General features: G+C 45.9%; 1 protein-coding gene across 13 annotated transcripts in view; it reads right to left on the bottom strand.

The window, feature by feature from the left end:
- ARVCF (ARVCF delta catenin family member) overlaps positions 1–25,524 on the bottom strand; it is a 2,420,581-nt gene that overhangs the window by 28,501 nt on the left and 2,366,556 nt on the right. For 9 of the 13 annotated variants that reach the window (XM_069620022.1, XM_069620028.1, XM_069620025.1 and 6 more), the window contains 3 exons: positions 23,360–23,413; positions 18,654–18,745; positions 13,331–13,445 (listed from right to left, as the gene is read on the bottom strand). In XM_069620022.1, the coding sequence (XP_069476123.1) occupies positions 13,344–13,445; positions 18,654–18,745; positions 23,360–23,413 (248 nt within the window). In that variant the 3' untranslated portion in view covers positions 13,331–13,343. The remainder of the gene's footprint in view (positions 1–13,330; positions 13,446–18,653; positions 18,746–23,359; positions 23,414–25,524) is intronic. The other 4 variants (XM_069620027.1, XM_069620032.1, XM_069620031.1 and 1 more) reach the window with 3 other exon arrangements.

Below are 25,524 nucleotides of genomic sequence, written 5' to 3'. Positions count from 1 at the left end.
CATGTGACTAAGCAGATACAAGCATCAGAAATACGATTATGGTGAGTAATGTATACCTTTGGAGGCTTGTGGATCTGTTTAGATCACATGCTAAACACAGATTAGCGAGCAGTGTCTGGAGAAGGTGGTGGGTTGTGAGAAGGTACAGCAGCAAATAGATATTTTAGCACAGCTTGTCTCACCTGTGAATCTGCTTTAGAATGTGTGTCAATGCAGTAGTGCTGAGTAAAGCTATAAATAGAGCTCCTTGTAGCTGCTTTGCAAATGGCGCCCAGCGGAACATTTGCAATAAAGGCCAAAGTAGCTCCTGTACCCCTGGTAGAGTGAGCTCTGGGAGTGAAAGGCAGAGTTTTGTTTGACAGAGAGTAGCAGAGTTGTATGCACTTCACTAACCATCTGGAGATGGCATTGTTTGCAACGTGAATGCCTTCCTTGCCAGGAGCCATGGAGACAAACAGTTGGTCTGTTTTTCGTAGCAGTCTTGTCTTATTTACATAGTAAAGAACCACCTTCCTTACATCTAGTGTATGGCGTTTTATCCTATGCTGAGCCTGAAGGGCTTTGAAAGAAAGCAGGCAGTTCAATGGACTGATTGACATGGAACTTAGATATGAATTTAGGGTCTTGCACTGATAAAGTTTGTAGTTCACCGACTCTTCTTATGGAGGTGATAGCCACGAGAAAAATCGTTTTATATGTAAGGTGTTTAAGGTTGGATTTCTGCATAGGCTCAAAGGGGGTCCCATGAGCTATGCAAGTACCACATTTAGGTCCCACCCTGGAGGCAGGTTTGAAATGGGAGGGTAGAGTCTTTTCACTCCTTCCATGAATGCCTTAATGACAGGGACTTTCCACCAGGAACCATTGCTTTGGGAAGTGGTGCGTGGATAGAGCCGCTAGGTGAAACTTGATGGAGTTGAATAATAGACTGGAGTCTAGTAAGTGGAGCATGTAATGAAGAATGTGTGATGGAGTACATTCGATCGGGTTTACATTTTCCGACTGGCACCATATTACAAATCTTTTCCATTTGTTAAAGTAACAGTGTCTGGTGTTTGGTTTGTGTGCCTCCCTAAGGATTTCCATACACCTTTGAGGTAGTTTTAGATGGCCAAATTCTATGACGTCAGGAGCCAAGCTGCCAAGTTCAGAGATTGAGGGTGTGGGTGGAACGTTGTCCCCCCGTGCTGAGTGAGCATGTTGTAGGGGTGCAGGAGTTTTATTGGGGCACAGGAGTTTGACTGGATCGCACATCGCCAGTTTGCACAGATTTGGAAACCAAGGTTGTCTCACCCACATAGGAGCAACCAAGATTAGAGTCACTTGTTCCTGGTGCATTTTGTTTTCTATCCTGCTCAGTAGCGGTGTTGGGGGGAAAGCGTAGGCACATATCCCTGACCAGATCATCCACAGGGTGTTCCCTTTGGACCTGTGTTGGGGAAACCTGGATGCGAAGTATGGGGATTGCGTGTTTTGGATTGTGGCGAACAAGTCTTAAGGGGGATAACCCCATTGGGAGAAGATATCATTTAAGATATCTTTGTCGAGTTGCCACTTGTGCTCTTCGGGTAGAGGATCTCTGCTTAATGAGTTTGCTAGAGAATTGAGTTCGACTGGAACATGTTGCGACACTATGAACATATTCCGCTTGAGTGCCCACTTCCACATTTTTTGTGCTAGCCTGCACAGACTTGGAGAGTGTGTGCCCCCCTGTTTGTTTATGTAAAACATGGCATTGGTGTGGTCCGTGAGGTCTTGTACTGTCTGACCCTATAGGTGCACTTGAAAAGCTTGCAGGGTTTGGAGCACTGCTAGCAGCTCCAACATGTTTATGTGATTTTGGGTTGTGCTCCGAGTCCACAGACCATGCACTATATGGTGAAGGTAATGGACTGCCCACCCTTTGAGACATGCGTCTGTTGCGACAACCGATTGTACTATAGGTTTGTGAAAAGGTTTTCCCCTTCAACAGAATTCCTTTGTACACCAGCGTAGCGCTTGAACTCGGGTTGGCGAAACAACCACTAGATCGTCCCACTGACCGCTTGCCTGAGAACACTGTTTTGCTACCCACACTTGCATTGGACGCATGCGCAGCCGTGCGTACAGAGACAGGTAAATGCATGAAGTCATCATCCCAAGCAAGCACATTGCTTTGCGTACGATTATTTTTGTGAACAGATGGATACTGAGGCATTTGTAGCAGTATGTTTTGCACTCTTTCGTTTGATGGAAAGACTAGACCCTCTTCTGTTTTTATGACAGCTCCCAAGAACTCTTGTCTTGCTTGGAACAAGACTTGATTTTTTCTTGTTGATTGAGAATCCCAATTGGAACAGGAGATTGTTTTCTGGGTATTTTGCTTGCAAATATGGGAGGAATCGCCTGTTATCAGCCAGTCGTCCAGATAAGGGCACACTGGGATGGATTCTCTGCATAGATGCGTTGCCACTACCGCTAGTACCTTGGTGAATACCCTTGGAGTGGAGGCTATGCAGAAGGGTAGAACCTTGAATTGGTAGTGTTGGTTCACTATTTTGAAGCGCAAGAATCTTCTGTGCGCTGGGAACATTGAAATATGAAAGTATGCATCTTTCATATCCAAGGTCATCATGTAGTCCCCTTGTTTCAGCAGAGGGATTATTTCCTGTAGCGTTGTCATGCAGAATTTGTGTGGCTTGACATAGGTGTTCGCAGGGCACAGGTGTAGGACAGGGTGCATTGTTAGATCTTTTATCGGCCCAAGGAAGTACATTGAATAAATACTCTTGTTTACCTCGTTCGCCGGGACAATTTCTATGGCGTCTTTTAGTAGCAGTGCCTTGACCTCTTCCAACAGGATGCGTTATTCTTCCTGTGAAGTGTGTCTTTGTCTTGGTGGGTGGTTGGCTGGTGTTTGAATTGGCTCTATGCCATAGCACCTCGCCATGATGTAAAGTACCCACTTGTCTGACGTAATCCCCTCCCATGTGTGGGTAAAGTGAGAAATACGACCTCCTACTGGAGAGGCATTGGAGGGAACATGTAGCTGTTGGTCATTGCTTAGAAGGGGTTGAGCCCCCTCTTGAGGAGGAAGATCTACCCCTACTCCTAGAGTTTCTTTAGCCTCTTTGAAAACCCTGTTGGGAGGACTGCCCTTGTGAAGAACCCCAGGACGAACCGTGCCCACCTTGGTTGTAATAAGAGGACTGCTGGTAGTTCTGTCCTCTAAACTGGCAAGAGTTTGAGCCCCCTCTCTGCCCCAACGGGTGTGTTAGTGAGCTGTCCCACGGATTTGAGGGTATCATATTCCTCTTTTAAGTGCATCCTCCACTGTTTTGAGAAATAAAGCATTGAGTTCAAAGGGCATGTTTAAGAGTGTAGCCTGAGTTTCTAGTTTGAAGCCCGATTGACAGAGCCATGCGTGGCGTTTGATCAGTGTTCTTTCTGCCACGATTCTTCACGCATTTTCTGCTGCGTCCAGGTTATTTTTAAGGATGCAGCTGGCTACCTGTTTCCCCTCAGCAATGGTGAGCGAGAGCTGTGTTTTTAGGGGCTCTGGGACTGAGTATATTTGTTGTGCGATCTCGTCCCATTTGTGGCAATTATAGCTGTCTAATAGGGTTGTGTTATTAGCTATCCTTGTTTGATGGGCTGCTGAGGAAGCTACCTTCCTGCACAGGGTGTGGATTCTTTTACTCTCCTTGCCAGGAGCAACTTCAGCAAAGGCCAGCGGGGTTCCCGCTCTTTCTTGTAGTGGTGACAACTAGAGAGTCTGGCTGTATCTGCCCCCTAATGTTTAGGTCTGGGGAGGCTGGTCTAAAAATCTTTTTGATCCATGGGTTGACTGCCCGTGTCAAAGCAGAGAGTGCTGAATACGTCTCTGGACCTATTGTAACAGGGGGATAAATTGAGTTGCAGATTGTGTTTCCCCAAGGATGTCCTCTACAAAGTCTTTGTTGATTTAGGATTCTTGGGTGTCTATTTTGAAGTGTTCTGCAGCTTTTTGGAGCAGTGGAGTCAGCCAATGGTGGGTCAGAATGGTCTGGAGACTGCGTGATGTAAAGTCCTCATCGTCATCATAATAGAATTGGTCCAGGTCTCCCGTGTCCCCTTCATCCTCTGGGTCTGTTTATGAGCCAAGGTCCTGTGAGCCCCCGGTGCTCTAATAAGAAGTGTCCTAACCTAGGTCCTGATGTCACGAGGTAGTAGCCTGTGTGGTGTCCTGGTGGGATTTTTTGAAAGCAGGCCAAGTGACTGCTGCCCTACTCTGTGGGTCCCCTGAAGGTTGTGGAGGACTTCGGGATGGTCGTCAAAGAAGTTTATAAAACTGGACATCCTCCACATGACCCTATCGAATTGTTCTGTGGAGCATTGGGTTGAGCTTGGCAACACAGAGTGAGCAGGAGTAGGTGGAGCAGGTGTAGGTGGAGGTTCTGGGATAGGGGTCTTATGATGCATAGCCCCTGAAATTGAGTCTTCAGGGGTAGTGTAACCCCTATTAGTAGCCTGTAACATTTTAACATGGTGCCTCAAAGATACATGGTTTTTCAACATTCTGGCCTTTAGTAGGGTGTTGAGAATGTGTTTTTTGAGCTCCCCCCCCCTCCAAGGCCGTCAACGCGTCAATCGAGACCCACTCGTTGCCCCTCGAGGACGTCCCAGATTTAGACATGATGTCAGAAACAGACTGTTTTGGGGGCCTGTCGTGGGTGATCTCGACCGCAATGGCCCAGAGGACAGGGAATGTTCAGACCTTCTCCTCAATGCTGCGTGTGGCTTATCGGTCGATTACGTGGTTGACTTTCGGCAATGGAGGATGTGCTTGGTGTGATGTGACTTGGTAGTGCTTGAACCGCCGGGTGTTGTCCCTATAGCAGAACTGTTGGCCTGCCTGTTGGTGTCGGGGGCTCGCACGCTGAAATCTGATGGATCCCGATCGCCCTCTGTGTCACTTAGGATGTCGATGCTGCCATCGTTGGAGGCTCTGTCGACGTCCATGGTGGCCTCAGCCTGCTTGGCGTGGTGGGCCCAGCGTTTAGTCTTGTTTTTGGCTTGAAGAGTTTTCAAGACTTTCACTGCTCTTCAGCGTGGTCCCTGGGGAGACAAAGGTTGCACACTTGGTGCAAATCCTTCCAGGGAAACTTCCTGTTACAAGAAGGACACAATTTAAAATGAGTGTTTTCCATGAATTATAAGGATGGCAGCCTGGCAAAATAATTGGGTGCAAAGGGGAATATACATTCTCTTAGTGAGACTGGAATATGAACCTCCCCTCTCTTTCCCTACTGTGCAGAACCGAGGTGCGATGGGCCATGAAAGGCCGTAGACAAAGGATCGTCAAGACGGGAGTTGCAGACGTCGACGAATGGACTTGTCCCCAAAGCCGTAAATGGTTGTCGAAAGGACAGAAAGAAATGTTAAGATTACATTTTTACTAAGTTATGGCATCGGCCAAGAAGGAACTCTGAGATATGCATCTGACTACAATGGTGGAAAAAAAGAATCTGAGGGACCTCGGCGCGTGAAGGAACATGGGTACAGTAGACATCACACATGGGATAGTATTACTGGCACACCCTGTCGACGTCCTATTTCGAGATTCGAAAACAAAAAATGTAATACTCTGCTGCTTCCACTAGATGTCGGCCTATGTATAGCATGTGATCTAAACAGATCCACAAGAATCAGAAATCTATATATATATATATATATATATATATACACACACACACATACAAAGGTAGGCCCTACTTTAGCCCCTCTACCGGTTAACCCAATTAGATCCTCTTGAGGACAGAGTTTGGAACCTGTTTTGTCTACCAAAGCCTGACTGAAATGTGGCTTCTTGGATGCTCTAGAGCGGGGTCCACCATGGGGCAGACGTGGCCTGGGCCCGATCCTGCCCGCTCTGCCTATTCGGATAAGTCCAACGTCCCTTAAGACAGTCACAGCAGCCAATTAACATAAGGACAGAGTTCAACTGTGACACCAGACATGGGGTAAGCATTTTGGAGTGCTTGTAAGGTGACCAGCAGCCCTATACCAAAACACCTTAATGAAGGTCGGAGACCAACTTCTCATACTAGAGAAGACACTGTGTGGATATGTGGCCTGCTAGTTAACTTGGTGGCTTGGGCACCAGGGACTTGGGATCTATTCCCAGCACCCGGAAACTTAACAAAACCTCTCCATCTTCCCCTGTATCAGATCCCTCATGTACTGATCCCCGTATTAGGAAATATTGTCCTTTTTGCTCCTTTATTGTGCCATTGATTCAGACCCCCAGCATATCATCTGGCTCCTCTGTTTTTTCATGACCTCTTTTGCTAAGTGCGGTACTTGTCCTCCATCGCTTGCCACTTCAACAGACCTATTAGATCAGAACTGACCACCACCAATGTACCTTTGGGTAGCACTTCTACCTACCCCCTTAAGATTACTAGTGCATGGAGACCCTGTCCCCATTTCGTACTCTCTAAAATGTATATCTTATGATGATGTGATGGTTTGTCCCAGACAAGCTGATGACAATGTGTCTTCATTACCGATTCACTACAATATTGTTGCTGCAAATGGGCCTTTTGGCTGCTGTACAAGGCAACATGGCTACCTTACTGTGTAAGTCCCGTCTCTGTGAAGTGCCTCTTCCTCCAGATCACATGTATGAAAGGCATGTACAGTCATGACTCTTCACAGGCTCAGTCTAGAGTCTGGGAAGGGCAACTGTTTGTGTTGAGATGCTTTAGGTGGGTTAGGACGGCAGAAACCCCAATCCACATCCTCACCCTCACATCACTAGTGCATCTGAGCTGGTTATCCAGGCTTGGATATGCCTCCCAAGTGAGAATTGTGCAGGTGTCCTGGTAGGTGGGCAGGGTGAAGTCTTGGGGCTATTCTTCGGCTGACCATTGAAACTCTAATCTGAAGCACCAAGAGGATCCACGTGGATGCTGGGACTGCAGCTAAAACAGACATTGAGCAGCCGAGCCCAATGCAGCCTGCAAATAGAAGCTCAGACTATCAAGCAGGGAGAATAAACCAAAGGGGTCTCCTTCTCTTGACCTAGTGGGTCTCTTGTGAGGACCTGCAGAATTTCTTCAGTCTAGAAAGTGAGAGGGGACCCAATCTTAAATCTAGACACTGGGCTGCTGTACCAGTGGCTCCCTGTGCTGCGTGAAATCGAGGGACAGTCTTCACGTCTCTGCGCTCGTCCACTTGAGTCCTCTGTTCCCTCCTCAATGCTAACTGGCCCTAGTTGGGTAACCCTGAGAATGGTTCACTGCCAGTTGCTTTATCTTCTGTTATCCAATATCATGGATTCCTGCAAGGTGATTCCTTCATTGGGATGTTGTTGTCTGGCTACACGTAGCAACCAGAACCATGAGTCATAAAAGGGAGATCAGAACCAGCCCTAGCCAGACCTAAACGAGAGCCCACAACGTACTGCTTTACCTGCAACACTGGGGACTTCTTAATTACAATAAATATAGATCATCAGCAGTCTTCATCACTTCTTCTGACCCTCTTGAAATCAACTGCTGGAGCCTGGGCATGCTCGCATAACATTTCCATCCTGCCTGCAATGGCAAATAACTGTACAGGAAAAAAGTCCTAACCTGCAACCATCCCATTCCTAGCCTTTGGTGGTAGAACTTGGACAGAGAAATCTGCGGCCAGGGCACCCTCACTCCTTAGATTGGTGGCTGCTGCCATTTCCTCTGGAAACCTGTAAATTCCTACTTACCACTTTGTAGCACAATAGCTTACTTACCTATTGATTTTGTTCTATTGTAGCCTACTGGCAAGCTTGCTTTATAGACTTTAACTTCTCTTAATTAACTGAAACCGCGGCCCTACCTCTAACTCTTGAACACTTGCAAAGGGACTAGGGCTGGACTTTTCAAGACCAGTAGTGGTTATTTTGTTGCTTTGTCATATTATATATATGGTCTGTAATATGTTTAACCATTGCAATAGTGTAACCCCTTGTGATGCAACTGTATACTTTTTTTTAATCTGCAGAGTGAGTGCTGTCCCTTTTGAATGTGTACAAATGTATAGCTCCTTCCCGGATAGTAATTTCTAGACCTCATGCATGGTATTCTTGTTAAAAATGTACATTATAGTTTTCAGTGTATTCTGTGTGGACACTATTTTACTTGGTCGCCCTTTTGAGTAACCTGTACCCTATACCCATGTTCACACCTCCAAAGAATAAGCCTTAATGCTTACTCACGTCCACCAGTGAGTAAGTGGTCCATCCTTTGTGATCCCCCTCACAGATTCACAAAGGTTGATCTCTTTAAACCCGCCACCAGTGGTGGTTTAGGAAAACCTTCTCACCAACACAGCACTAAGCACTATATAAAAAACCCACATTTAAATGTGATCACTGTTACTTGCCCACCAACAGCAGACTAGCACTATTTAAGTCCTTCCATCCAGAGTTTATATTATCTCACTGGGTCTCCACCACACTTTATCAGGTTTTACCCATTTCTTCATCTGCTTCTAAAGAAGCAGCCACAAGACAGGGCATAACTCCTGACACCTTAACAGTGATGTTTACAGCGACAAAATGCTGCTTTCTGAATAATAAAGCAAGCTTTATTAAGAATAATTTCTGAAATGTCTGGTGCTTAAGATCATATATTTACTGAACATTTGTAAGGCACCTATACATCAGAACGTGTTTCCAGGAGCCATTAGCCATTATAAAGCCAGAGAAAGCTGCAAAATAGTTAAATGTTACTTACCCATAACAATATTTTTGAAGAATTAAACATTTAGAGAGCCACACGTCTTCCATTGTGTTTTTAGCTATCTGTTGGACTTGTAATATTTTGAAATGTTGAAATAAAAACAAATAGCTGTGTATCAATAAATAGCACATCTGTAACCAAACCCTTTATACCTCCGACCAGAATTAAATATTTTTCAAAGCCGTCTCCAGATTGGCTTCCTGAGTCATTTGTGACTCCTGCTCAACTATCCCACATTTTCCCTCGATGGAAAGTTGGGCAGAATGCATGTGAATGTTTAATATATTGCGAAACAAAGGTTGCAGGTGTGCAACCTATGCTTTTCCAGAACTATTTCCTTTTTTCTGCATACTTTCCATAGAGCAGCCAGGAACTGTGGTGGTGGGTCTTTAGATAAAGGGAGATGCATCTCAACAAGCTCCTTATGCAGTCTTGACAACTGCATAGTCTGTGTCTAGATCAGCCTCCACATAGGAAGAGCTTGGCCAGGGTGTGCAAGGAACACCAGATGGCTGCTCTGCCTTTCTGATCCATATTTTCAATGAATACAGTTGCTTTATCTGGTGCCCATATGAAATGTTTGTGAGCTGGATGATCCAAGCGGGTTTTCATCCTACAATCTACCTCGATAAATGTGCCTTAGAGGTGGCTTTACTCTTGGTTGCAAGGCCAAAGGCGATAAATAACTAAGATGTACTTTTAAATATTTTCAGTCCTGTCAATAGACCATGTAAATAACAGGAATCATTAGAAATAACCACAAAAAGTTATTTCCTCACATATTTTACAGTATACTGACAAAGTAATGGTTTGGTGAACGTAAAATGTATGAATCACTTTCCACAGAAACGGCGGTGCTGTCGCTTAATATACTTACATCTTTAGAGCGTTTTGTCTTAATGCATAGAGTCTGGGGCATAGCTACTCTAGCTGTGTGGAATGGAACAGAAGGCTCTGACCCATTATGTCCTCCTAGCGTCCAAAAACTATTTAAACAAAAGGACTGACTTGTTACGAGACTCGTAGACTCCCTCCCGCTCCTTGCCATGGACTTGTTACGAGACTCGTAGACTCCCTCCCGCTCCTTGCCATGGACTTGTTACGAGACTCGTAGACTCCCTCCAGCTCCTTGCCATGGACTTGTTACGAGACTCGTAGACTCCCTCCCGCTCCTTGCCATGGACTTGTTACGAGACTCGTAGACTCCCTCCCGCTCCTTGCCATGGACTTGTTATGAGACTCGTAGACTCCCTCCAGCTCCTTGCCACTGTCTTGTTATGAGACTCGTAGACTCCCTCCCGCTCCTTGCCACTGTCTTGTTACGAGACTCGTAGACTCCCTCCAGCTCCTTGCCATGGACTTGTTACGAGACTCGTAGACTCCCTCCCGCTCCTTGCCATGGACTTGTTACGAGACTCGTAGACTCCCTCCCGCTCCTTGCCATGGACTTGTTATGAGACTCGTAGACTCCCTCCCGCTGCTTGCCATGGACTTGTTACGAGACTCGTAGACTCCCTCCAGCTCCTTGCCACTGTCTTGTTATGAGACTCGTAGACTCCCTCCCGCTCCTTGCCACTGTCTTGTTACGAGACTCGTAGACTCCCTCCAGCTCCTTGCCACTGACTTGTTACGAGACTCGTAGACTCCCTCTGCCTGCGGGGTAATACCTACTGCCACGCCCTGTAAAGGTCCAGCTACATTCAGCAGCAGGACTGTGTTTCATACTGCACGAAGGACATGGATCTGGCAGTCATGTGGCAGATGGGCTCTGAGCAGGTCTGGATATTCTTTGTCACTATGAGTCTGCCACCAGCGCCCCCCCTCGCCCTGCCCTCCACTGAGTCCTCATCCCGGTGCAGCTGAGAAGGCCCTCAGGAGGAAACTGCCCAGTGTGAACACCTGTTGTTGAGTGACCAGCATACTGTGCGTTTGAATGACTACACTGCTCTGATTGCTAAGACTCCCTATTAGCCCCAATCCCCCTAAAGGATAGATCAGTTTCTCACAGTATTCCGGGGAAGTCTTCAGAAGTAGTCCTGTTAAGGGCAAGCCCTGTGCGTGAGAGGCTTATGCAGCAAAGAGCTGCAGAAGAGGTTACATAGGAAGCTACTAGAGGTCTTTGATGGCTAAGATCTGGCAGGTCTTTGGGGGTCCTCAGTAACAACCATCCAGGGTCAGACTAGTTGAGTGGTGTTCATATCCCCAATCAGCGGGGACAACTGAACTGTCTTGAGACCAGATGAGCTATCTGCGAGCAGAGATATCTGTGCCTGACTGAACTAGAGACCAGTGACCCTGTTTAAAAGACCAGAGTGAGCAACTGAAGACACCCAAGCTGTGGTCTTCTCTACACTCTTGCGTTAAAGCATCAACCTTCAATGTCCAAAATGCCCCTAGACCAAATGAAGAGTCCAGCGCCGGTGCCCCTCTGTTGCTGCTCTTTTCCACACTGGCTGATCTGGGCACTGAAGTGTTCTGCCACTTCCCAGAGTCGTTATCTGGTACCAGAGGCCCAGAATGAAGTAACCACTACACTGGAGTACCCACCTGTACTACAACCCTCCTCTGTGCTACGGTGTCCCGCTGGACTGAACCAAATCATAGGCACCTTGACACCCGAAACTGAACTAGCGTCCTGGCAACCCTGACTCTAGATGGCGGTTTCAGATGCGAAGAACAGTGGCGACAAGGGCGCTGACCCTCTCAGAGCCCAAACCATCCTGGAAAGCAGAACCTCCGGACCAATTAGCAATGTTTTTTTGCGTTACTCTTATAAACATATTTTTCCCTGTGCATATACCCTTAGTGACAGGAGTTGTGCACATACATAGCTATTTATATATTAAAATTGTAAGCATTTCTGGCTGGACATTTATCTTTATTGCCCATAATATTCGTACTATCCTGTATCCGATGGAAACAAACACACCTCTTATAAATTAAGCCTTGGTCACTCAGCCGCACCTACCAAATGTGAGACAAAGAAGCTTTTGCAATCTTGCTTAGACTTTTATAGGGTTTATAGTCATTGCATCGAAAACAATGCATCGAAATACCAATGCATCGAAAAAGATGCATCGAAAATAAAAGCATTGAGATTCCATATTTTACATTAAAAGTACATATCCATCGAAACCTTTCCATCGAATGGATATGTACTTTTAAATGTAAAAGATAGCATTACGATGCTTTTATTTTCTACATTAAAACGTTACATGGAGCTGTCCAGTGATGGAATTTGGGCACTGGCCAGATCCTTGTAACATTTTCTTTTTTTAATATATTGGGGGGGTTCAGCCCCCAGCCCCCCAACCCCCATGCCCACCTGCCCTTAACCCTAATCTAACCCAAGCCCCAACCCTAACCGTAACCCTAATCTAACCCTTAATCTAACCCTAGCCCCAACCCTAACCCCCTAATCTAACCCTTAATCTAACCCTAAATCTAATCCACTCCTAATCTAACCCTTAATATAACCCTAAATCTAACCCTGGCCCCAACCCTAACACTAACCCTATCCATCGAAATTAACCATTGAAAATTATTCAATGAATATGCTGTATGGTATTCGATGGAAAGACCAGATACCCTTTTTTAGTCACAGTACCTTGCCCCTGGATGATGCAGCGCCATGCAAGAACTACCTAGAAATGTCGGTTGACCCCAGGGGAGGAAGGATAGCTCAGGGGAAACATGTATGTCTTGGAAGCAAGACAACAAAGAGCAACACAGGTTCGAATCCCAAACCTGCGCTTAGAAACCACGTGTTATAAGTGTGTTATACAAGAAAATGATACTAATATGCCCCAGTAACCCGGTGAAAGTTTATAACCAGTTTCCGCCTCCTGTTTAAAGACTTGAATTTAACAACTTGAACCAGCTCCTACCCCATCCAATGAGTTGGGTCCATCTTCAACCTCCTTCCAAATGAACTGGTAACCAGAACCCTCCCCCTGTACCCCCTTTGTTCATGGACATGGACCAGCTCCTGCCCAACGTCCAATATTCTAGATACAGCCCCCACCTTCTGTTGAAGGTCTTGAAACCAGTTCCCACCCTCTATTGAATGACACAGAACCAGCTCCTACCATCTGACCAATATCCCTAAACTAGCTTCTAGGCTTTGGCCAGCGGTTTGATATTGAACACCGCGTTCCACATACACCACAAGATTAATTGCATTCTAGTGATGCGGAACCAGCTCCGACGCGCTGTCCAATATCCCTGAACTAGCACCTAGCCATTGTCCACCGACGCAATGAACTGCAACTTGCCCCACCAGCTGACTAATGATATAGATAAAGCGCTCACCTGCTGGAGAATTCCCTTCAACCAGCTGCTCTGCCACCATCCATAATAGTTTTACTATAAAACACGCAACTTTAGTTCCATTATATTTTATCAGTGAAAGAACCCCAGATTTGATGGTTTCTTGCATCGAGCACCACACTTTACGGACAGTTCAACCATAGTCTGCTGACCCAGCAGCTCCCAGAGCACCAGTGGGGGGCCACCATGATCGCGTGAGCAAGCGGCAGACACAGGACGTGCAGCGGTGATGCCTCGGAACCAGGAAGCAAACCTACCATGCACGCACCACTACACCCAGGAGTCAACAGGCTGAGGTTTAGTGTCACGGACATCCAGCAGATTCACGGAAGCCCTGTTACTCCGGCTAATGTGCCTTTTATTTGTGTCATTCTGCAGCCAGAAGGCAAGAGGGTTAAAAGGAGAAAGCAAAACAGAGCATGTTAGTTTAGGAGAGAGAAGACAAACCGAGCATCCACAAGAGATTAGATACTCTGATATCCCTGGGCATCCACAGACGTAAGACAACCAAAAGCATAAGTCTGCAATCGAAAACATAGCACAACCACAGACAAAAGTTACCAACCAGATACACCACAAACAGGGGCATTAGTGATCATCTGTTGACACAAGATATTAACAGGCTGTGTGTCCAGACATACCACAACCATTGGCACCACTGTGCATTCAGAGACACACAACAACCATAGACATTGGTGTGTGTACAGAAGACAAACAGAGGCATTGGCGAGCATCCAGTAACAAAGCACATCGCTGCAACAGCAGGAATCCAGAAACCACAGGCATGGGCGAGTGTCCAGAGACACAGTGCAACTATCGGAATTGGTGAGCATCCAGACACATGGCAACTGTAAGCATCAGAAGGCATCCAGAGACACAAGACTATCACTGGCATCATTCAAAATTTAGTGAGAAGGAACAACCACAGGCATCAGTGAGCATCCAGAGACAGGACAACCACAGGCATTAGTGTGTTTTCAGAGAGGCAGGACAACCACAGACATCAGTGAGCATACAGAGACAGGACAACCACAGACATCAGTATGCATCCAGAAAGACAGAACCTCCACAGACAGCAGGAAGCAGCCACATACATGCGGCCAGGCACATGCATCAGTGTGTGTAGAGAGACCTATGACGAATACAAGCATCAGTGAACATCCTAAGGCACAGGAGAACCACAGGCAACAGTGTGCATCCAGAGACACAAGACAGCCGCACACATCTCAGTGACAGAAGAGAAACGGAGCATCAGTGTCTGCACCGACACAGCCAGAAACTCTTACACCACCAACCACAGAGCAGGCTGGACAGAATTTAGTAAATGAGCAGAAAAGTGTCCAATGAAAAATACACAGTGATTAGATGTTAAAAGCACACAAGCAGAATCTAATAGCAGAGAGGTCACATCTGGGCGGACCCAGTGACCGAGAAGCACTAATTCAAACCTTTTCAATGAAAACAAATGTTGATGATGCATTAGAGCAGGGGTGAGAGAACAGCAAGTCCGAGAAGTAAGAGGTGTTATTAAGGAACTATGTGATTCCACCGAATTGTTGAACATCCTGCCCTCAAATGCCCACCTGTTAGGAAAGTGTTCTCTTTTGACAACTTTCTCTCCATATTCTATGGACCCCAAAACATTTTGCCTTTGCTTTTGAACCGGTCCCGACTTTTTACAGGGAAGTGAGGCATTCAGCTTCACTTCCCTGGCCTTTTCTGTCATAGGGAAACTGATCAGTCCATCAGTCTATCAATACTGGGAAACTGAGTTTCCCTTTTGTCTTTTTACCTTTGACCTTTTTGCCAACTTTTTGACGGTGTACACAGCTTCTTACAATGCAGTGCAGTGAGGATACTTTTGTATCGCCCTAGTCTTTTACACTTGGGATTTCTGTTTACTTCTATATGTTCCTAAAGACAAGCTGGTGGCAGCAGATGGCATACATTACTTACAGTAATCATATTTCTGATGCTTGTATCTGATATCTTGCATAGGCTGACATGGTAGGCACAGAGTATTGCACATGAAGTTTTTGAAGTTCGAAAAGGGACGTCGACAGGGCGTGTTTGTAATCTTATGCCTAGTGTGACGCTGACTGTACCCATGATCCCTTTACATGTTGAGGTCCGTTACATTATTTCTTTCTGCCATCATGGTTAGACGTGCTCTCGTGGAGTCCTGTAGCTACGCTACTTTCAGAGTTATAACTTTTATACTTTTTTACCATTTTTGCATTCATTTTCGTGTGCATATTCGAGTTTACCATGTATGGATGCTAAACGTGTCTAGTGCCCTAAAATGGCAGTGCCACAAAATGTTTTGCTTTTTCTTTGGCCATATTGTTGTTTTGCCTTCTCAGGTCATGACATCCCATATAAAGTTATGTACTTGCCCGGGAAAGCTGCTGGTTTTGCGGGCAAGTGATGCCTCTGTGTGTTTTGTGTGTGTGGCTCCAGAAAGGGGTGGGACAGGTTCCACTCCACATCAATGGTGCCTGAAAGTCTGCTGGTGGGACATGACTGCAACCCACAGTGGTCCCTGATTGGACCATTGCTGGCCATTTGAATGGTGCAGATCCTTACCATTGGTGTGCTTGGACTTGCTTCCAGCCAGGATTTATGATAAGGAGAGGACTCTTGCAGCGATTTCATTTCTTCAGATCAGCGTTGGAGCCAAGTATCCTGCGTTGAAGATCAGCCGACTGATGATCCGTGGACGACTCTTGATGAGGCCCGGCAACCACTTCCTGCGCTTGGCCCAGTGAAGTCCTGCTGGACTACATGATTTGTGAAGGCCCTGAGTGGAGCTTCAACGCTTGGACTGGTGGGACCAACCAATCTCGACACATGCACGAGGATCCAGCCATCCTGAGTCTTTGCAAATGTCCCTGGACCACCCGGTGGACTGACCGCAGTGGGCTACATTGGTAGAATTGTCGCTGTTCTGAGTTCGACGCCAGAACTTCAGAGGATGTCTAAGGTCACCTTCCGGCCGAGTGTCAGCTTCCCAGCTTCAGTGGATCCTGCTCTGGAATGTCTTCTATGACTATGACTAGAGAGACGCCTGTCATCGTTGCTGTATGGTGACAGTGGAAGTCGCTTCCCTGTGTCCTGTAAGGTGTCCAGAAGAGCCCTGCAGCGGTGAATCTTGCTTGCCTTCTTCGCAAGGGGTTGCATTCTGCACCAGTAGATTGCACCGGAACTGCTGGCAAAACCTACCTCCAGTGACCCCCAGTGACCCCCAGTAGACCCAACGTAGTTATCTCAGAAAATTGTAGTCAGGAGGATAAGTAATTGCAACACATTCACTTTCCTTTGTTCTCCTTAGAATAAACCTGGTTATTCCATTCCATCGCTTTTTGATCGTCGGATCTTAAAGCTGGTATCAGAAAGATAGGAATATAATTAATATTATAACATTTTACACACCTGTAACATTGTTGAATATCGTCTGGAACATTTCACCACCACAAGAACTCTTCGTACACCAGCCCTTTCTCCTAAGAAGAAGCTTGGTGGCTTTTGGGCACAAGGCCCCACACATTGCAGGGATTGGACTTCTAAAGTTAGGGCATGATTCTTGTGCTTCGGTCTCATTCTACTGCATCGCTACTTACCTTCTGTGTGCCGTCCAAGTTACTGAATGCATGTGTAAGAACCGAAAGGTGACTGTGTACATGTTTTATAACTGAGTGATATTATCACCTGCTTATTTCATTTCCTAGTGTGCGTTTGGGACTATAATATAGTATTTGTGTACTACCTGTCTAAATTGAATTATTGTGTGCTTCACTGTGTGGACTCGTTGTGGACCTCTGACCCCACTCAGCCTTTCCTGAGAATAGCCTTGAACACTCTCCACACTTACATTGATTGAGGTTTGGCCAACCTCTCAGAGTTCCTCTGTTCTAGAAATCAATCTTCACGCCACCCACCAAACCCCTCTCTCGCCTTTCTATCTGGCAAATCAACTTTGATACCCATGCCGCCTGTTCCCGATGATATTATTGGTAATGGGTTTCAACCTTCATAACGCCACTCACCAACTTCCCTCCCATCTGTACACCTTAAGTGGAGCTCTGCCCCTCATGCCCACTGCCCTGAAACACAGCCCGCTCGTGCCTCCTGCCCTCACTTCCCCAAACCCCAGGCATTCTACCCACATTCAATGCCCCCAACCTGCCCCCATGGCCCCACCGCCAATTTTCTTACATGCTTGTCCTCGGCACACCCCACTCCTGGCTTAGCGCAGCAAACATTGGACAAGGGCAGCCAACTTTGCTTTCTTTAAATCCGTGTTCGCTGTGCAGGCCAGTCGGTGGTCCATGATTTTGCTACCCATATTCCGTAAAAATGGATTTGCTGAGTCCATGTTCATCAAATATGGGTAGAACCATTATCAATGATCCACAACCAAGTTCACCTAAGGTGAAAAATGGGGTTAAGAGCCGTTAACATTAAGTTATCCTCTATATCAAGCTTAGCGTAGTGGGTCTACTCACTTGGTGTTTTTTTTTTTCTCTCTTTTTCTCTCTCTCTCTCTCTCTCTCTCTCTCTCTCTCTCTCTCTCTCTCTCTCTCTCTCTCTCTCGTGGCTGCTTTGAATGGACCTTGGTAGGGGCCTATTGCCTGTTAAGAGAAAAACTATTTTCTTTGTTTTTGTGCCATGGGAGGTATTAAGGAAGCATTATGAGGAGCTGCCAGGCAAAACAGTGCAGAGCGAGATATGTACTCTCTAATCTTAAAAAACGGTTATCTGATATTAAATCATGTTTGAGAAAAAAAAAGATGTGTTATGCGAATATCAATGTTCGTTCATCCAAGGACAGGGCCATGTCCTCCAACCAGAATGGAAAATGTGTGTCCAGGTTTTACCCACAATGCATTGGTATTAAAATAAGATAGACTGGGAATGAATTCCACTGGAGAAGATTTGCCTCCTTGTTGGTAGGCGACTGGATTCCACCAGACTGTGATCCAGTGGAATCAGTAGTCTTTTACCGGATGCTGATTTTTATACGTGTTTTTGGAGTCCGTTACTCCGCGCCAACACATATGGAATAGGGATTTTGCCAGATGTCCCTCTAGCACGGGGGTCGCCAGGTCCAGTTTCCAAGTGACAAATCCACACCATGTTTTAGGATAGCCACCCAAAATTCATTGGACTACAGCGAATCTGAATGCCTGTGGTTATCCAGAAAATCTGGTGTTAGGGCTCTGAGAACTGGATTTGCCGACACCCCAGGACAGGAGACTGCAACCTGTGGCTCTCCAGCAGTTTTGTGCTACGACTCCCATGATCCCTCAATATTGACTATTCTGGTTAGGCCTTAAGGAATTTGTAGTCCAAAGTATCTGGAGAGTCAAAGGTCATCCACAGGCGGAGCAGCACGGACCATGGCTTCTGTACAGGATATGGCCCTCCTTCGGTAATGGGTCAGGTTCTAGTTGCAGAGGGCACCTTGGTCCCACCAAACAAAATGCCCAATTCCTGCCCTCAGATCCTACGCCTCAGATGAGACCAGTTCTTCACTGCTCTCATATTTCCAGCCTCGTGCCCACTAAGCACACGTCATACCTTCAAAGGTTCCTTCTCAGACATGTCTGCCGTGTTCTCGATGGTCCGGTATTTGCGCTCTCTTTCCCGGTGGTCGATGGTCGAGTATCCGTCTAGGAAGGAAGAAGACGGTGACAGTCAGGAGGGTGAGGGCTAGCCAGGAATAGAACATTCATATGGTTCCCAGGACCACTTGTGGAAACCCATCCATCCAGCACATTTGATGGGAGGAAACAAATGAAGGAAACGGGTCAAACAGAAGGAAGAAAGGAGGTGCAGTGAGTTTTCAACAAGTGAGACCAGAATCACAAACTGAACTAAGCAGAGAAACTGGGTAGGGAGGATACGGGGGGCAACTTTATTATGCATTATTAAGTTGTGGGGTTAACTAAGAAGTGGGTACAGTCTCCTACGACACACTTCAACTACGTGCTTTATGACATCACACACAAGGACATGATTCTTTTAGCATACCTTCCTCTTTGGTTGAGGCAAGTTCACTAAAAGGCCATGAAATCCAGAACAGCCAGAAAGGTCTACATCCTGTGATCTTCTTTTAGACTTGTGTTTGGCTAATTACCCAATCAGAGATTGGATGCGAAAGCTCAGGAGTTAACACACCAGTTCAGGTGGGAAGTTGAGGAAGAAATGAGATTAAATCAACCGGTTTCTTATCATTGAAATAAAAGACACTGCACTAAAATGAGACCAGCAAAGCATTCATCGAGACATTCTCTGCTTTCTCCTTCCAAGCAATGAACAGTAGGGCTGCAGTAAAGATGAATTCTAGGAGCGGTGGCCTCCCTGTGCCACACATAGGAAACCTTGCCACGTCATCACAAGCCGCCTAACCCGGCACGTGTACGTTGTCAGGGTTCAAGCTTTGCATTCGATACCATTGCTGGTTCTGTACCCCGGCTGTGGGTCGAGCACGGACCCCATGACTCCAGATCAGAGCACAAAACTTGTGTTGGCGTTTTGGTAGTCCACCAATGAGGCTTTGGGCTGCAGACAAACTAAGGTCACATTACCAGCCACACAAAATCTAGTGGTCGAATGATTCTAACCACCATGGAGTTACCTACATACAATTCTGATTGGGTCCCTAGGCGCTATGTCGTGAATATCAGACTATTGGAAGGTGGCAAATGAGCCCCTTAGCCATTTGTGAATCATTGTTAGTCGGGTCCTTGAATAATGCCAATATTGTGATTAGGGGGTTGGGGGTGTGGCTGGGCCAACTGCATGCCAGAGTTTCCTATGTAGTATATAAAAAGTAGCTGTGCCAAAGGCATTGCTTGTGTGTTGCCTAAACTGCACAAACAATATTTATAATATATTCATAATGCTAGATGGTGAATGGGAATTGGTTATGGAACTGAGCATCTCTTCCTCCTAGGGAACAATACAATCCTTCTTGGTGAAGGGGGGGGTTCCCCATTGGAATGCCTTGAGTGCAACTCAGCAGATCAAGTCTGCGAAAGGACCACTGCCCTGAAAGACTGGGCGGGCTGAAGAGAGTGCAGACTGGCTTGCATGTCCACCAGTGAGATCCAGGACCCCAGCCAGCTGGATGAGAAGTGTAACCACCCCCACCCCCTGAAGCCATGCAGCACTAGCACAATGTGTGGAGTCTCGAAACTCGCAGCCTGAAAAGCGTGTTTACTAATCTTCACTAATTTCATTGGACAAAGTCAGATGCCGGTCCAAGCCACACATGATGTGAAGTGGCCCCCAAAGTCTTGATCATCCCACACAATGCTCCAGATGAGATTTTTAAGTGGGCGTATTTTACTCCCTATTTTTTTAAGTTGGGCGTGTAATTATTTTTTAGGAAGTAAACATGGATGTTCAATTACCAATGGAAGTATTTTATAAGCATGTAAAAATAGGTTTTAACTGGGAAATTGAAATGTTTTTGTAGCAATTATTTCTTATTCATACACATTAAAAGATATATGTTTACTTCTTCCCATCGGGCATTAATAATAGCAACTTCTTCCAGCGGTACTACCTGCACTGATGGTGCCAACATACCCATGGAGCTGGGGCACAACCTCATATGTGTCCATGTCCCATTTTTTGTTGGGAGTATTTTTCTATACTCTCCATTTTATTTTTTGGGAGTACTTGCCTATTTTTAGGTAGTAAAAGGGGCCGATACACCCTTTATCTGTAAGGCTGATCCCACAGAAGAAATGTAAGGGAGCAGATGGTCCTACGCACCACCTGCCTTCCTGTGCCAGGTCACCTGACCCATCAAGGGATGCCCTTGCCAACCGGCGCAGCTTTACACCGGGGAGGGACAGAGCAGTGTGTCCAATCAGCCTGTCTGAACTCCAGCAAAAGCCATACTTTTAATCGATCACCACAGGTGCATGAAATCCCTCGATTATTCATGCCTGGCAATGTGTGTATTGCTTTCCCTGGCCCCCTTTTCTTTTTCAGTCTCTCTTCTGGGTTTCCACTGGTTTCAGCCACTGGGTATTTTACATCCTTTACATATTTTCCTCACTTGGTTAGACTTGCTTCCACCAGTGCAGATAAGTGGCCCTGGTCACAATAAAACTAGGCCTAACTCCATGGACAATAAAGTGGTCGCTTGTCTCCTCCTGGTCTCCTCACCTGGACCCATTGAAGGTTTCTGCAGGATTAGCTGGTTGGCCCATTAGGAGCTGGAATTATGAGTAACTGATGAACTGTCCCAATATCAATCCGCGGTCTAGTGGTTCGTTCTCCCCAAACTCTAATAGTTACATGGGAGAGGAAGTCCACAAGCTAATAGTTGATATGAGGCTGGATGGTGGAAGTCTACAGGTAGGATGCCTAGAAAGGCCTAGCTGGCCAATTCCAACTTGTTCAGAAGGCAGCAGTTTGGTTAGTTCCCGGGATTAAGAAAATATGGGATGTATCAAAAACTCAGTTTTCGCTGAAAGCCGATTAAGGGGAGGATAGCTTCTTAAATATCAGAAATGCGCTCTTGCGACATCGTCCTGGTCTACGTGTCCAAAGGTTGGTTGGCACAGCCTCAGGAGGCGCCGAAGGTAAGTGGTTGCTTGACAGGCCTTCCTTTAGATTGGTTACCTTCATTAACCAGAGTTTCTCCAGACACTCTTCCGCCCCTGCTCCCCACTAAAGTCTAGACTAATCTCACAGGAGATCTAAATAAAATTCCAAACTTTATGGATCACAGAAAAACACAGAAACCTCACAGGTTGGCTTAATAATTCTCTTTCTGCCGTCAACTCCCGCTCCTGTAGTGTCGCATCTCAGAGCACCAAATCCCCCACAACCCCATCACGTCCCCCATGCGGACTCCATTTACGGTCCTTGCGGTTTTCACAGCATGCACTTGTTGTGGCAGTCGACATAGCTCATCAAAGTCTGGATAGACTGGACCATACATAATCCCTCTCCCATATCATTCCTGCTCCCTATTTCCTAACCTAGTTAATGGTGAAATGCTGTTACCTTGATCTGCTTTTTCACTATCGCGCTGCTCTTTGCAGCTACAGCATTTTAAAACCACAATATGTAGAATATCCAGAACTACAAGTCTTCTCAAGAACAACTAATCCCGTATGGATTAAGTATCTGGATAGTTCTAGCAGAACACTTTATCGGTCACTTAGTCTCTTGTGTGTTCCACGATTAATCGGTGCCAAAGAACTTCCTTAGGGTGCGTACTAAAACAGTTCTAAAATATCCCAAAAGAAGGTTCTGCCAATTCTCACACCATAAACGAGATGGTGGATAGTTGTGACTACAGGACAGGTGGGATTTTAGTTATCTTTTTAGTTTGGTGAAGAGTGTGGATCACATAAAGGGTTTACTTTGGTCATTTACAGATTTCCCCTGGTAATACAGCTCAGATCCGAAATGCATTCGATACTTAAATCTGTTCTCTTAGAAGGAATATACATCTTCGGAGCAGAAATTAAAGACTTTTTTGTTTACGTGCTGTTTGGCCATTTTCTGCATTTAAATATCAACTACTTGTTTAATTTACAGTGACTTTCGTCACAAGGATTTCCCTGGTACCAAAGAGAGTTCTGCGGTTGTAGACTCCTTTCATGTTCCCTGTTGTACAATGCAAAGCCTCTGGCAGATATCGAACACATACCAATACATGATCAACTATTGCTATACGGTGAGAACATACAGTGGTGCCCGCTGTTCCCCCAATTTCTTTGCAAATGGCGGTCATCCACAGTAAATAGCCAAAAAGTATGAAGGAACATCATCAACTCTTGATGTCGTTGAAGAACCACGCTCCACTTTTGAAATACCAAAGCGTGCCTTCAGCTCTCACGCCCAAGAGGTGACAAGATTCACTGCGTCTGAGCAGCGTACAACTTAGCCCTATCAAAGACAGAGTTTGGCACATTCCGTCGAATTTGCTATCTGCACCCTGGGCCTCCCCATTTTCTGGTCATCCTCTGCATATCTTTTCTTCTCAAAGACCTGCTCAACCTTCGCCAATCCACACGCAAAGTCTGACATGTGTGGTTTGAGGTCAACTGAAGGAAGACGGGACCGGCGATTGCCATGTGTGGTGGAACTTTCCAAACAAGGGGAAATTAACACAATTGAACTTTTGGAAAAGAAGTGTTCTGTAATTTAAATAGCATTATTCTGTTTCTGACGTGGCACCTACTATCCTGCGAGTGACATCATGCTACATTAGAATGGACAGGAGGTCGGTGGGGATAAAGGTCTACATTTACCTGGCCCCAGCTCATCCATTGGAATCATGTCGCGGCTCCCGGACTTCTTGCTACCTGCAAAAGAAAAGCATGCCAGCGGGTAGTAGTGCGTGTGCAGAAGAGGATGGACTGGGGAGCAGAAAGGAGGTGGAGGAGGAGGATTAAAAAAAAACAAGCAATGGTTGGAGGGAGGGAGGCAGAAAGGGATGCATTGGAGGAGTAGAAAAAAAATCAGGGGTGAAGAGAGGAGTTAGCAAGAGGATAGAACAAAGCTGTAAGGAGGAATGGAAAAGGGTAGAGGGAATGAGACTAGAGGACATGGAAATTGAGGAGACAGAAGGAAAGGAAGGCAGAGAAAGGGAATAGGATGGGGAGGAGAAAGGAATGAAAGCTTAGCTGAAGGCAAGGTCTATGGATGTGAATGAAAAGAATTGTGAGTTCTGAAGGCAGAGTATGATATCAAGATTAGGAGACAGGATGGAGAAGGGATTGCAAGACGGAAGGAGAAAAAGAGGGACAACATGGAAAGCTAAGCGATGGAATAAAGGTGGAAGGTAAAATGTGAGAAAAGAGATGAGGGATAAGGTGGAGGATAGAAGGGTTTTGGAAATGATGGTGGCAAGAATGAAAAGCTTAAAGAAGGAACTAGTGGGTGTACAGATGGAGAGAGGGAGAGAAGAGGTGTGAGAGAAGAAAGACAAAAAAGTAGAAGAAATTAGTAAAGGAGAGATGAAATGGAGTTATGAAGATGGTGTGACGAAGAATGGGGAGAATAAAGTAGCAAGAAGATGTGAGAAGGGAAAGATGAAAAATGGCTGAGTTAAGGGAAGAAGGGAGGATGGGGAGAGAAAAATAAAGGGAAGGAGATGGACTGAGATGTAGGGGAAGTGGGGGGAAGGAGGCATGAGATTACATGAGCAAAACAAGGCAGTTAGGGAGAAGTGTGTAATTTTGGATGCCATGGAGAGGGGGAAGGGAGAAAGCTGGAAGACCACGGGTTCATGCAGCTCATGCCGTCAGACCACACATCACCCATTGCTCTGAGTCCAGCAGGGACCCTGTGCTCTATCAAACACCATCTATTAATCCCTCCTCCCACTTCTACCACCCAAAACCTTCAGCCCATTGCCTGATGAACTAAGCAACAATTTGTAGACATATCTTAATACCTGTGCTCAGCTCAGTGCACAGATATGCAGAATCATATCACGGAGAGGCAGGTTGGCCAACAGAGTAATTAGAGGATCTCATGACAGGCTGATACCCCGAAAGGACAGCAAGGCTATTATTGACTGACCGTTTGTGAAGCCTTCAGTTAGGCCGGTCCAATCATGCATCAATTGATTTGGTGGATCTTAAAACAGCTCTAAGGTGTAGAGACCACAATGACAATTAACGATGGGGCAGACTAGAGGCAGTTAGGTTTTGGGCCGGAAATACCCCACAGTGGTCGCAGCCAGGCGCTTGCATCTTGTGCTCCTTAGACTCCACCAGAACACAGATTCCTCTATTTGTTGGGGAAGAAACAGTCCCACAGAGTAGGGAGAAAGTATTGACCCAAGCCCCAAAGCTAAAGTCAGACCAAAGACAGAGGGGCATGCACTAGGGCATAGAACATAAGTATTATAGACACCCAACTGTTACACAGGTGCAGTGTGTGCATGCATAAATATATATATATATAAATATATATATATATATATAATCACCCTACCACCATTCAGACCTTATACCTTCCTCCAAAAAGCCACAAAACAAGCCTAAGCTACCAGACAGGCACAATGTTAGTTTGATGGGCTCTCTCACAGAACCACTGTCAGGTCTTGTGGGTTATTTGTTACAACTTGTTGCAGAACTCCCTTTGTATGTCAGTCAGAGACACTAGAGACACTAGTGGTGTCTTGAATAGATTAAACAACATACCTTGGGAAGAGAATTATAACATTTGCCATTTTTGCTTTGTATATAGCCATTTCAAACAAGGATGGTTGACATGGTGCAGAATTTTTCCCATTGAAAAGATATGTAACGCTTAAACAGCACACCTTAATGTTACTAAATATGATCAATTTTGTGCTAATTTACAATTTTCTTGCACTTTAATAATGAGCTCTTCCTGTAACTAAGAGGAACAGCCATGGGCACTAAAATTGTCTAATCATAAGCAAACTCAGTGATGGGTTTCT

Source organism: Ambystoma mexicanum, chromosome 10 (assembly GCF_040938575.1).
Source record: "Ambystoma mexicanum isolate Mex_15411 chromosome 10, UKY_AmexF1_1, whole genome shotgun sequence".
NCBI lineage: Eukaryota > Metazoa > Chordata > Amphibia > Caudata > Ambystomatidae > Ambystoma > Ambystoma mexicanum.
Note: the sequence above shows the minus strand (reverse complement) of the source record. Positions and strands in the feature narration are given on the sequence as shown.